Here is a 13710-nt window from a genome sequence, read left to right on the forward strand (position 1 = left end):
TTAGACCCCTGCATCTCCAGCACAGTGTGAGTGTGTCTACAGAGTACTCACTACAGTGCCGAGTCATTGAGCTCGTATTCGTATCCCCGGGCCGCCGCCGCCCTCACCCCCTGGTCAGCCAGCAGACAGGACAGGGCATGGCTTAGGAAAGGAAACAGCACCTGATCTTCGTCAAAACACCGCCCACACGACAGGACAGAATGGGCGTGGACCTGCAAGAAGAGATGGAGACAGATATTTGGATGGATGGACGGGTGGTCAGGGAGGAGCAGAGGCCAGATGGAAAAAAGGATGTGAGTCTAAATGACAGAAAAGTTTAGGAGTCTGTCTCTGTTCCCCGGACAAAGTAATAACTACGGATGCACAAATGTATGGATATACACACAAACACACACACTCATACACGCCCTGGTGACATTTAATAGAGGAAATACTTTGGCCATCATCTCTCGGAAAACACGCACTGAGTGGGTGGATTGTGTACGAGCTCTGAAAACTTTGACAATAAAGTTCAAATCAAATTGAACCTCACAATCAAACCGCCCACCCGCTCTAACTTTCTGCGCTCTGTCATGCAAACAAACTGTTACTGTATGTGTGTGTGTGTGTGTGTGTGTGTGTGTGTGGTGGCAGATGCAGCAGCTGTGGCTGCAGTGCTGAGATGCTGCACTCTAGTGGACATCTTAGTGTAGTGCAGGGAAACCAGCAGCATAACACTTGGATAAATTTGAACCACAGAGGAGCAGTGAGACAAAGAAAAAGAGAAAGATTGGGATGACACAGACAGATCAGGGGTAAAAATCTGATGAAAATAAAAAAACACAAAAATTTAAAGTGCCAGACGTGCAGACAGAGACTATGACATAGAGACATGCAGACAAGACTACCTTGTTCCTGCTGTTAGCCAGGTTGATTCGGAGGACGCCCATGCCATGGAGGACAAACTTCATGGAGGTCAGGAGGTTATCCAGCACCGCAGGCTGCCAAAGATGAGGGTCATAGGTTAACTTCATGAATCGCCAGGCAACGGGAGAAAACAAAAATTTAGAGAAAAGCCTTGTTTGCCGCATCACACACACAAAAAAACTGCAGTGTTTTTATATATTCATTTTTACCTTGATTCACAGAAACATCACACTTCCTAACAGCGCTGGGTGTTGTTATCTTTACTTCAGTTTGTCTAATGATTACATTTCCCCCCAGAGTACAGTGTGGGTTTTCCAGTTGATTACCTTTTCCTGTCTAATACAAGCACGAGTCCCCAGATGTTTAAACTTACAGAAATAGTTAAATTTTTTTAAAGTTTGCTTATTCACTTTTTGTAGCGAGTGAGATGAGAAAATTGATACTTCCCATGTCTGTATCTCAATTAGGAAGCAATAGCCAGCAGCCAGTTAGCTTAGCTTAGCCTAAAGAGTGGAACCAGAGGAAACAGCTGGCCTGGCTCAGTCTAGATTGTTTTGGTGTGTGTTGCAGAGTGTTGGAGATAACGGCTGTAGAAATGTCTGCCTTCTCTCTAATATGATGGAACTAGATGGCACTCAGCTTGTGGTGCCAAAAAATATACATTTGAAAAACTCAGCAGCAATGTCTCTTTCCAGAAATCATGACCCGGTTACTCAAGATAATCCACAGACCTTGTTGTGAGCAGTTTCATGTAGGAACTATTTTCTTTCTAATGAAAAACACCCTCCAACTGTACCACCACGCAGAAGGAGGCGTTCATCTACTGTAAGCTCACCAACACCACTGAGCTGGCTAACATTACAGCTCAGCAGAGGAGGACGGCATTAATGTTTACATCTCACACTGTCACAAGCTCAAGCCTCTCAGCCATGATGCACGCTTCCATCTGCTCAGTGATACAGTTGGCAGGTGTAGTTTGAGTGTAGAGAGAAAATAGTTCCTACATGAAACTGCTCACAACAAGGCCTGTGGATTTTCTTGAGTAACTGGGTCATGAGAAACGTTGCTGTTGAGTTTTTCAAATGGTTTTTTTTTGGTGCTTCGAGCTCCACAAGCTGAGTGCCATCTAGTTCCATTATATTGGAGAGAAGGCAGTCGTCTCTACAGCTGATATCGATGTTTATGGTTGTTGTAATGTGGGCATTAACACAAGGTGAATTTTGAAAAAGGAAAATCAGCCAAATGAGAAACTGATGATTCAACTGTTAATAATCAAATTTAACCAGGCTGGCCTTGAACACACCACCAACACAAAGTTCTACTTGTGCACTCCTTCACTGCTGCACCTCAAATTGTGCATATAAATGCGTATGTGTGGGGAATAGTGTGTGTGTTTGCTTTGCATCTATCACACCCCATGGATCAGCCATCAAGTCCTACTGAGAGCGCAGGAGAGTTAAAGTGCCGTGTAACTCACATAAATTAACTCATATTTTTGTTTTAGTGGTTGGAAACCTTGAGACTTAAGGGACTGAGCAGAGTGACTCCTGCAGAGAGTTGGAAAGTGTGTGTGTTATAGTCACTTTCCTGCCAGCTAAAGATAAGCGTCACATTCCATCACGATTCGATCACGGTCTGGTCGCTCTTCTCTTCGTGTGTTTCGGCGTCCAGATTGAGATGTGTTGCTCTCCCAGTGAAATGTGCGAGGTGAGATAAGTCAGTGAGGTGACAGGGCTTCATCTCACGAGGAGAGCCGGGCTGAGGGCTGCTGACACCACCACATTAGGGACAAATTAGTCTCTTTGAGGAGAACCTTGGCTGACAGTGCTGCATTGATTTGTGTCAGAAATAAGCTGCTCTGTGAATTTGTCTCCCTCATCATCACTGTCATCTGCTCAGGTATACAATTTAATATAACACTACATTTGTTTCATCATAATAGCACTTTTCATAGCCCTATGAACATGTTCATGGTGCAGTTTCTATGCTTTATGACCATTAATATCTCAACAAACTAGGCAGATGGTGACTTATAGGTGATGGCAGTCTTGAAGTTTGAGAAGTACATGTGTGACTCAACAAATCCTCAACTGATCTGAAAAACTCTGGCTACTGTAAGTGTTTATGAAGTGGGCTTTGCTATGGTAAGGTGGCTTAGTGAACTGCATGAGTAGAAGTAAGATACTACTGAATCAAAGAACTCTTAAAGGCTCTAAAAGGGTGTACTTAGACGCACCAGTGCTTTGAGCTAAATGCTAACATCAGCATGCCAACATGCTCACAATGACAATGCTAACAGTCTGAAGGTCGACAGGTGTAATGTTTATTATCTTCTTAGTTTGGTGTGTTAGTTAATTAGCACTGAACATAAAGCACAGCTGAGGATGATGGGAACCAACATCAGGCTCATTTGAGATGAACTGCGTCTCGCCTGGAAAGTGGACGAGATCAGGAGGCAGCATCAAGGGATGATGACAAAAAGCCAGTCATGTCAGTTTCCTTCAGTCTGTACAGGAAGTCACAAAAACACTCACATCCTGTTAGAGGTGATTCTGATTTATTAAAATGTTATCAGACCCATATATCAGTTTGTCTGCAGCTTCCAATTGTCTGTTTTTATAGAGATTATTTATGTGTGTTTTGCCTTTATTAGATTGGACAGGATGAATGTGAAATGGGAAGAAAAAGGGGACAAGAAGAATAAAACTTGTAGGAAAGACTCCACCACGCTGTCTTACTTGCAAAAATAATTATTTTAATGCTGCTTTCAGTGACTAGACTTGGAATTTAACCCACGGCCGCTGCGGCAAGGACATAGCCCTTGTGCATGGGATGCCTGCTCTACCAGCTGAGCTACTGGGCGCCCCTGCAGCCTCTAATTGTTTTAGTTATGACAGAGTAGCCTGTTAAAATTCAGGTGATCTGTAATTTCTGTTCATGGCTCAACCTCCATTTTAGATGAATTCTCATGTAAACCAGGATCACATCAGTTTGCTGCTGTGTATAAACCACCTGAGCCAACCTGCCCCCCTCAAACTACATAAATACATTGAAAACATGAGCCTTATCGTCAAACACAGAGGAAAAAGTAACAAGACAACAGCTTTCATTAAAGATCAGTCAGATATACTGCGGGCTTGACATCTGTACAGATGTCATTTTTAAGGATCCCCACTATCCCTCTAATCAGAAGTCTTTATGTTGCTAAATACTTCAATAATTAAAACAGTCCAATGTTAACATACAATAGATTATGTATAGTTTATGACCTATAACATATAGCCTATTCTGTTAACAGAATAAACCTTCACACAAATAAAATCAAAACCTCTTCAATTCCACTAAAATGAAAAGTTTATATAAAACAACATATTATTAAGTCAACATCTAAACCAATCAGCTGTAAGATCAGATGAGAGCCAGGCATTTCCCATCATGCCATCGATGGAGAGCAACTGCAGCGTCTGGCTCTAAAAACTGCGGCCGCCTCGATCTTGTGAGATTATCATTGCCCACATGTCCATGACATCAGAACAGGTCTGGATGAAGTCGGACACAAATCTAACCAGCATTCATTGTGCGGCAATCAGGGGTGATCAATTCTACTCAGACCTGGCTCATCTGGAACAAGGCTAATGCCCTCTATAGAGCCACGCTGCTGAAAAGTACACCTGTCAACACATAAATAACAGCCCAGTTGGTTCCTCTATGGAACAATTAACTGGTCTCAGACATGCACTGTTAATACGGTTTTATTTCAAGATGTGTCATTGACTGAACAGAATTCAGTTAGTCATTTTGGGTGCCTCTCTGAATCTTTCTTTATCCATTCTTGAGGCAGTTCACAGCACAGAGTAATCTGACCCACACTTGAGTCTGCTTTGAAAGGGCTTGTACTGAACTAACAAATTCCAGCCTAAAAAACTCAAGTCATTTTAAAGTTACCCTGTGGAGTTTTAACCATTAATAGTGCTGAGGAGACTGCGTTTTTTATGAGTGGGTCCCTAGTTCATTTGCACATGCACGAGTACAGCAAAATGTATATTCTGTGATCGACAGTTGCAGTTATGGGGCAACAAACACAGCAATGCGCCAATAAAGGTAGTGAGGAAGAAGACTGCTGCCAAGAAAACATGGATGTAAACCATACAGGATTTAAATGTTCCATAAATAAGGAAATACACTTGACATGTAAGATTTCAGGGAAGCACACTATGCATTTTGGTAAGAAACATTTATTGTAAACTGAACGTTTCTTTGTTCAGGAGAAAACTCCACGGGACACATCTAAAATACATGTAATGCAAACCAAGTATTAAACAACAAATACACGTACACAACCCTAAAATTTACCCTTGAGTTGAATGAATATCTTTTAACAAACTCAGCAAAACTGGAGCTTTGTAGGCATTTACTGGATTTAAACAGCTTTTCATTACAGAGGTGTCATTGCTAATCTGTCCACCCGCTGGACTTACAACAAATCAAATTACTGCCCCTCTCGTGTCACTCATCCAGTTGTTGTGCCCTCGTCTCTCCCTTCAGTTGGTTCATTCTTCCTTCCTTCCTTCCTAACCTCCCTCCACCTTTGTCCTGCTCATCAATTGTTTCCAAGTTCCTCCCTCTCTGACTCAACGCTTACTTTAGCTCTGTGTTGACAGTGAAGGTGGGAGGCCATGGATAAACCCCCTAAACATCAGACACTTTGTGTGCATGGACAGAGTTTTTGTTTCTCTAAGTGACAAACCGTATGTGCAGGAAGCTGACCAATCAGCTTGTACTGGCTGTGACAACTAAACGCACCTAATAGATAAACACTGTGCCATTCTTTTATTCTCACTCACCAATGCATGCCTACACACACACACACACACACACACACACACACACACACACACACATACACACACAAAAAGAGCCTGGGGCCACAGGTGTGTCGTATGGTAATTTGAATCCACCATCATTTATACGTCACCTCTCTGGAAAAGTATAGGGTAAACAGACCGTGTTTTCGCCTGTGTGTGTGTGTGTGTGTGTGTGTGTGTGTGTGTGTGTTCATCACTTTTAAAGGAAGTCCAACAGACAGATAACCCTCACACATTTCCTGCTGGCTATTAATGCTCCTACCTCCGCCGCAGTTTAAAGCATTATGGGAACTTTATGGTACACTGTGGAGACATTACAACTCCCATTACAACAGTGTAATCTCTAAATCCATCCACATACAGTGAACTATTGTTCTTGTCCAGCTTGCTGTTTGGATCGGCTCCCTGAACGCAGAAAACTAACAGCCGTTAGCAGTTGTCTCGTGTCGGAGCTATTGCTACAAAAACACAACAACGAAGAATGTAGCTGAACTGGTGGTGGCCTGATATTTAATCATTAACCACAGATAGTTCTGCTAACAATGTAGAACTAAGTATGTGTGTGTGTGTGTGTGTGTGTGTGTGTGTGTGTGTGTGTGTNTGTGTGTGTGTGTGTGTGTGTTTGCAGGTTTTAGGCTCTGTTGATTTCATAAGCAGAGCCTCACAGCCGTTCCAAGTGAGAAAGCTTCATCGCATTTTTTAAGAAACTTATCCTTGATGCAAACACCTGAATCAACAAAGAGACTGAAAAATACAAATTCTGCTCAGATATGTTATCCATTGCCATATCAACATGTGCACACACACACACACACACACACACACACACAAAGCATCACTTTCGTTGACACAGAGTTGTGTGTGCTGGAAGAGAATAAAGGAAAAACTCAGCCTATCCAGAGTAAAAACAACACCATGGCCTCAGGCTGCAAATAAAGGAGGGATGAGACAAAGAGGAGCCCCCTTCCTACCTCCTACCTTCCCTCCCCTCGCTCCTCTCCAACAGGCTGCTCTGTCATGCTGCTAATGCAATACAAACCTGGCTGGCAGGGCCACAAAAAGACCAGACAGACAAATAAAGAGATGGGGTTTTCTCGCTCTGCCTTGGGGGGAAATATGCAAGAGCGGGGATAACCTGTCCAGTTCACAGCACGGTCCAGATGTGTACTACTGGTGGACACACAGACGCTCGTTGCAGATAGATAGCAGGTAGGGCGCCACAGATAATGTGGAACAACATGCACACAGGCCTGATAAAGAACGATGAGCTCATATAAATGTGAGTGTGTGTGCAGCGGAGGGTGTGTCTGTCTGTTTACTGTGGGAGGCTGGGATGGTCATGCAGGGTAAAGTTTGTGGGTTGGTGTCATTTTTCCAAAGTAAGGGCGTCACCTGAGAACAAAGGAGAATCCAACTGACAGCAGGGACAACAAAAAAGATTTGACTACTGCTACCAAAGCATGTGTTGAAGCATGTTAGTATTCATGCAAATGCAAAATACCTCTGTGTACTGATTACATAGTTGTGCAAATGCAACGTAGGGAGGTTCTGAAGGCTGTTATGCATAGATTTTTTACTTGGTTACTGGTGCTTTTTAAGCAGCTTTCTGAACAACGAAAATGAGTAATAACTCAAACTTGTGGCTGGCTATAATTTCAGGGTTCCTACAGCTTTAGAGAAGTTAGATTTAAGACTCATTAAGATTTTTTAAAACGCCACTCAGAATGAAATTTGAGACCAATTTTACAATAACTGAAAATGAAAGAAAAAAAACATGAACCAACACCAATTACTTTGGGTTAAGACCAATTTTGCCCAAGTGTTGTAACAGAAATATGCCATTTTTGGTCAAATTAAAAATTCAGATGATTTAATTTGAATGCTAAAAAAAATTAAACTTTTTAGAGTGGAACACATGAAAAACAATGAACATATATAAATATATTATCATAAAAGTATCCACTTGGTTTGCCTTGAATACAGCTTGTTCATTTATCCTTTGATTGGATGTGGCAAATATATGTGTGTTTTGTTGGTTCCCTTTTTCCTGATCTGAATGATGTTAATGGAAAAAAAGCATCACCAATTATTCTACCTGCAATCCTACTTCCCATGTCTGAGCATTTTTAAGACTTTTGAAATATTGATTTAAGACATTTTAATACGAATCAAGGCCTTATTTTAGATTAATTACTTGAATGCCTTTCAAGAATTTTTAAGGATCCACTGGAACCCTGTCATTTAAAACTTGTAGTCATGCTTTCAGCCATTTTCTTTTTTTAGTGAATGTCTCGACAACTTTTGAATGGATGGTTGTGAAATCTGGTACATATATTCATGTCCCTCTCAAGATTAATGCACACTAATAATAAGATGAACTAATATGGTGAACACACCAAACATTAGGGCTGTCCCAAATACCAGTTTTTGGGCATTGAAGCTTCAGTGAGAAGTGTCTGTGGCCCCCTTTACTCCTGGCATCAACATGCGTTTTTTTGCAACAGACTGCAATTGGATAGCGCTTGACCACAAACATTTATACCTGGAATTAATATGTGTCTCTGGTGTCCACATCCAGATCCGTTGCTATCCAATCACACTCCGTTCCGCTGACGTCACATTCTCCTCTTTTCTACTTCTGCAAACATTTCCAGCAGCAGACTACAAAGTCATATCCTGTGAGCCGCAATAACAACACGTTAGCCACCTGTGAAGCGCGTTATTGTATGGACACTTTTGTTGGACCAAATGGAGAGCAGACACTTCGTCTCACCATGACTGCATCCTCGGCTAGCATCCATGTTTCTTTTTCTTGGTAGTCGCTACCTGGTGGGTGCTGTTGTCTTCGTCTTCCTTCTTCCTGTGTCCAGCTGGCGCATCTTTCTTGCGTACTTTCACCCACGGAGTTGTTGCATGTTTATTGGAGATGTATTTGCATTTACACTTGAATTCGATGTGGTCACAGTGCGTCCCTGACCACCTTCAGAACTGGTTTTGGCAGATGGGATAACAATCCGTCCTCAATGTGTTTCGAGTGTATTTACACCTGTACTTTCATGTGGTCAAGAGCAATCCGATCACAAAAAAACTAATGTTAATGCAAGGTGTAAATGGGGTATGTGATTGAGCGAAGCTCCGTCGGGGGTTGGGGGATTAAATGAGAGACAAGGACATGAGTTGATGCACCTTATGTTGCATGACAGTTAGCCACTTTGTTAGCATGCAGGTCACATGTTAGCCATAACTAGCAAAGCTTAAAAAAATACTTTGAAAGACGGCTAAGTTGTTCCTACACTTCTCAGGTCATTTGTGAAGCTTGTTGTAGATTTGAGACATATCAGTTTCCTTTGGTGTCTGTCATCTTCAAAAATTTTGAAACTTTTCTAGAGGCTTGACACTTTCGACATCTTGCTAGTTTATCCGTGAGCCTGTCACAGGTGATCAAACTGTCCCAGTTTCAGTAGTGCTGGACTGCGAGTGAGAGACATTAGGTGAGAGCAAGTCAGAGTTCTTTACCTACATAAAATACAGTCTAAAACAGTCAAAATTTGTATTTAAATTCTGGATTGTCTGTTCAAAGACAAAGTTAACGTGATTACGAATTAGACCAGTGATTCCCGACTGGTCCGTGCACAGGGTCCAGATTCCTGCTTAGTCATTAGTTCAAGGTGCACACAGTTTAAAATATTAAGTGTCATACTTGCGTTTGGCCATGTCTCCAGCTAGTTTGCTGTCTCTGTCAAGTAGCTGTCTGTTAGTAGCTCACTCTACAGCAGGAACCGGCACTTCAAAATAAAAGCTCCGTGCTAGAAATCCAAAGTACTTAAAAATAAAGTGTGTTTTTTACAAAGTTGATACGTTAGCAAGTCACTTGCGGTCATTTCAGAATAGATCCGCAACCTACTTTTGGACCGCAACCCACCAGTTGGGAATCACTGACAAAACAATCACTGCCAACTTTTTGTACCTGTCAGTTCTTGATACACATTTCATTCCTTACCAAATAAGTGTTGAGGTTTGATATCCAGCCCTATTCAAACTGATATTAGTATAAACTGACCTGTCCAGGGGTTTTATCATATCTTTCTTTCTGCAGCACAGTCCAATAACAGAAAGCCTGATGCTTGTGTTGACAGGGGTGAACTGCAGACAAGGTGACTGTTATGAGACATGAGAGGCAGCAGAAGGAGAGAGGGAGCTGAAGGCGTCTTTAATATCTAGGAATGCATTCAAACATCCCAGCTGCCTATGCAAACAACTGGGACCTTCATATGTCAAATGAGTGTGTGAGTGCATAACGCCGGCCAATGAGCAATTGCCAAAGTTTTGACAAGGCCTGACAGTGTTTTGGACAGATGATGGTCCCACACACAAACAATGACAATCTGTCCACATCTAACTCAGTTCAATTTTATAGTCTGTTTCATAAGTTAACAGGAGTGTGAAATGTGTGTAGGTGAGTTTAAACTCCACCATCTTCATGTCTGAAGTTTGCCATGTCAGTCTATTCCAGTGACAGCACTGTTATTATAGAGCAGGTATCTGCTGTCATCACATGCTCATTTCAACAGAAAGGAGGAGGCAGGCAGAGGAGAAAGGGATAAGATATGGAGCAGTAAAGGAGAAAGGGAGGGGAAAAAGAGGAGAGTAAAAATATGGTAGAGGTTAAAAAAGGGGGATGTGGAAGAAGATAAGCCTTCAATAAAAACAAGCTGATGGGCTGAAGCTGGTGTCTGTGTGTGTGTGTTGAACCATTTCCATTCTCCCCACCCCGTCCCAACCCCTAGTACACTGGAGGAATTTGGCTTCCAGTTGCTCACACACACAGAAGGAAGAGCAGATGCGAGCCAAACCACTGCATACCAACTTGGGTCTGACCCTGGGTATCATGAGAAATCTCAGTCCCACACAGGAACCAAACATCGCCTTGTTCTCCATCACATCTCTGATCACTGCCTCCACATATTTCAATTTCATTTCACTGTGTTGCTGTGCCTGAAGCCAGAGGCGCAAACCAAGAAAATGTTTGGGATCCTCACAAAAAAAATTGGGGGAAAGGGGCCCCCAATGGGCACTTATGTTGGCACATTTTCCAATGACGACTATAAAGTCCCTCACACCTCCTGTACAGGCACTAGACAGTGCTCTGCTGCTCATAAAGTGGGGCCTAAGTGAAGCAGAGAAGGAGTCAGGTGAAACCAAACTATGATGACAACCTTAAAAAATGACATATTGATCAGTTTAAGTAATTTATCAGTTTTGTGCTACTTCCCATTAGAAGATTTAAGGTAAGCATGCTTGTTATCCAGCTCTCTCCTTCTGGAAACATGATAAAACACTAAACCCACTGTATGCTAATACACTGTTATCTGATAAAGACATCAGGCAGGGTGAGCCAGTCTCATCAAGTGTGTGTGTTTCTAACCTTGAAGCTGATGAGCTCTTGTTTGGTGAATCCATTACTGTGGATGATCTTCATCTGTTTGACCAAAGTGCTTTTACCACTCTCCGCTGCACCTAGAGGAGGATGGTTATTGTTAGTAATGGTTTAACTGGATCTCTTTAAAGGGGAGACTCTACAGGTGAATGGAGTAAAAGTTCAAACTAATAGATGTCACCATTAAACTTCCTTAGCTGATTACATTACAATCTATCTTACTTTATTTTATGTCTATTTTAATACCTCTGTATTATTGTTGATGAGTGGAAGTGTCGTTGCTTTTTATGAGCTACTGGACAGTTGAATTTCCCTTCTGGGATGAATAAAGTTCTATCTATCTAGGCATTAACCAATTAAATATGCACTGATTGCATTAATTGCCAAAACAGAAATCTGAACAAGGTTCAAATTCTTGTCGCATTTTGTTGACAAATTAGAGTCAAAGGTTTTTACTGAGGGGACTTTGGATATCTCTTTTTATCACTCTACTTTGAAAACACTGTCAACAGCCATGAAAAATCCATTTTTATAGGAATAAAATGTCACACACATCAGGCTATGGGTGATATATGAACAAACCCCTCTGTAAAAACATTCAGGATATAAATAGGAACAATACTGGAAAGTTCAGTGCTACTGAAGTGGAGATTTCTGACCCAGAGTATGAGAAAAAAACTAATTTTGAGAAAATGGCTGTTAAAGATATGTATTGTAAAATCCCACACATTTTTAAAACCAAAAATCAGACTCTACAGCTGATTAGGGTAAAAAATTAGCATATAGATATCACCACGAAACCTCCCCATTGATTACTTAAATTAAGACAATTGTTTATTACAAGTTTTCTTATATTCTTTGTTTAAAGGTGCAATTAAGGCATAATCCAACCCTATGTGCTTTTTACATACATTTCCAGAACACAAATTTGAACTTAAACTTAAACACCTCAGTGTGAATTTTGGATGTTTTCTGCCCACTAGTTTGAAAGAAGACATGTTAGGGACGCAAAATAGCCCACAAACTTATAATTAACCATTGCAGGAAAAGGCTTTGTTTCATCTGCAGTGTCTCCACTTAAAAAGTGGTACAGATAAATCATAATAACTTTTGCATTTTCACCTGCAAAGGTTTATCATTGAATTTGCAATGGTTTAAGTTTAATAGTGTCTCATATGGTGGATATGAGAGCCTGAGGCAACCTAAACTGATGGTAGATGCTTCCAGCCTGAGGACTCTTGATTATTTTACAAAGCAAAATGACCAGTCATCATGTCATCCACTAAAAAATATCCAGCTCAGGATTCATGTGCAGTTGCAGGTTTTTTCAGCACTTCATATAGTGTATGGTACATGAGCACAGATATCTACCAGGTGAGTTTCAGGTGAGTTCAGGATGTGCAGTCTCACCTAGTAGGAGGATTTTAACCACATTCATCTCCCGCTTGGCGTACTCGTACAGGTCTCTGTCTATCTTGGCACTGTGGATCCTCGCCTTCTTCTCCTCCTCTGTAACTTCGGTACCGAGGCACAGTCCCATCCTGAGCACTCATCTCCTCCCCGGACCCCCGGCCTGAGAGGAAAACTAAAGTCCAGACTGGGAATCAACCCGAGTTAGTTTCTGTGAGCTGCATGCTCCGAGCTCTGCTGCTGTTCCGCAAACTCTGGAGAGAGGGAAAAAAAGTTCAGGCCATGTCCGAAATATCCTTTAAACTCAGAGGAGTTGTGGCTCACATCAGATTTTACGCATCGCTCCAGGTCTTCTTTTCCTTGTCAGTGGCGGATTTTAATGGGTGGTAACTTTTCTGTGCTCAGCCGTGCAAACACCGAGTTGTTATGTCACTGTGCGCCACTGCGGTTCAAAAATCTGCTCTACCGCCTTGGCACGGAGCCCAGATTATCCTAAAAGTGCCTCCTCCCACTGCAGCCTGCAGCACAGATGGAAAAGTTTTGGACTTCCCTCTGGAAGTGACGTGCCGAGACAAAACTGCTGACTGCGCAGTTTCACCTGCAGGCTGGGAGAACAGTGCGCTGCATCACTGGTGGCCTACCTACCTTCATGCTGGAGGGGCGGTGGTGCAAAGTGTATGTGTACTTGTAGTTAAGGGTTACTTTAATTACACACAGAAAACATATTCTTAATTTATGTAATAAAACATAATGCATTTTTATTGATAAGAGCCACTTCATTCCCACACAGGTGTTTTTAATTATTGTGGCTGATTTGACTGGCTCAGGTTACAGATGTGCAAAGTTACAGCATTTACTGTGTGTGATGTCACCAAAAGCCTCATACTGAGAGTGATAACTTGGAGGATAGCAATCAAGCCAGTGCACGCACACACACACACACACACACACACACACACACACACACACACACACACACACACACACACCATCCTGAGAAGAGGTTTCATCACCTGTGGTGCACTTGATGTTTGAGATAATCAACCAAAGAACGTTTATTTCCTCTGGGATTTTTGGGGATCTGACGAGGTG

General features: G+C 42.0%; 1 protein-coding gene across 2 annotated transcripts in view; it reads right to left on the reverse strand.

Annotated features, from left to right (window-relative positions):
• gnav1 (guanine nucleotide binding protein (G protein) alpha v1) overlaps window positions 1-13125 on the reverse strand; it is a 41528-nt gene extending 28403 nt beyond the window's left edge. The window contains exons 1-4 of one of the 2 annotated variants that reach the window (XM_050045044.1): window positions 12619-13125; window positions 11197-11288; window positions 888-980; window positions 52-212 (exon numbers count right to left, since the gene is read on the reverse strand). In XM_050045044.1, the coding sequence (XP_049901001.1) occupies window positions 52-212; window positions 888-980; window positions 11197-11288; window positions 12619-12748 (476 nt within the window). In that variant the 5' untranslated portion in view covers window positions 12749-13125. Of the gene's footprint in view, window positions 1-51; window positions 213-887; window positions 1008-11196; window positions 11289-12618 lie in introns of both variants that reach the window. The other variant, XM_050045043.1, reaches the window with a different exon arrangement.
• Window positions 13126-13710: the final 585 nt, after the last annotated feature.

The sequence above is a fragment of the Epinephelus moara genome, chromosome 5 (genome assembly GCF_006386435.1).
Source record: "Epinephelus moara isolate mb chromosome 5, YSFRI_EMoa_1.0, whole genome shotgun sequence".
NCBI classification, from domain to species: domain Eukaryota; kingdom Metazoa; phylum Chordata; class Actinopteri; order Perciformes; family Serranidae; genus Epinephelus; species Epinephelus moara.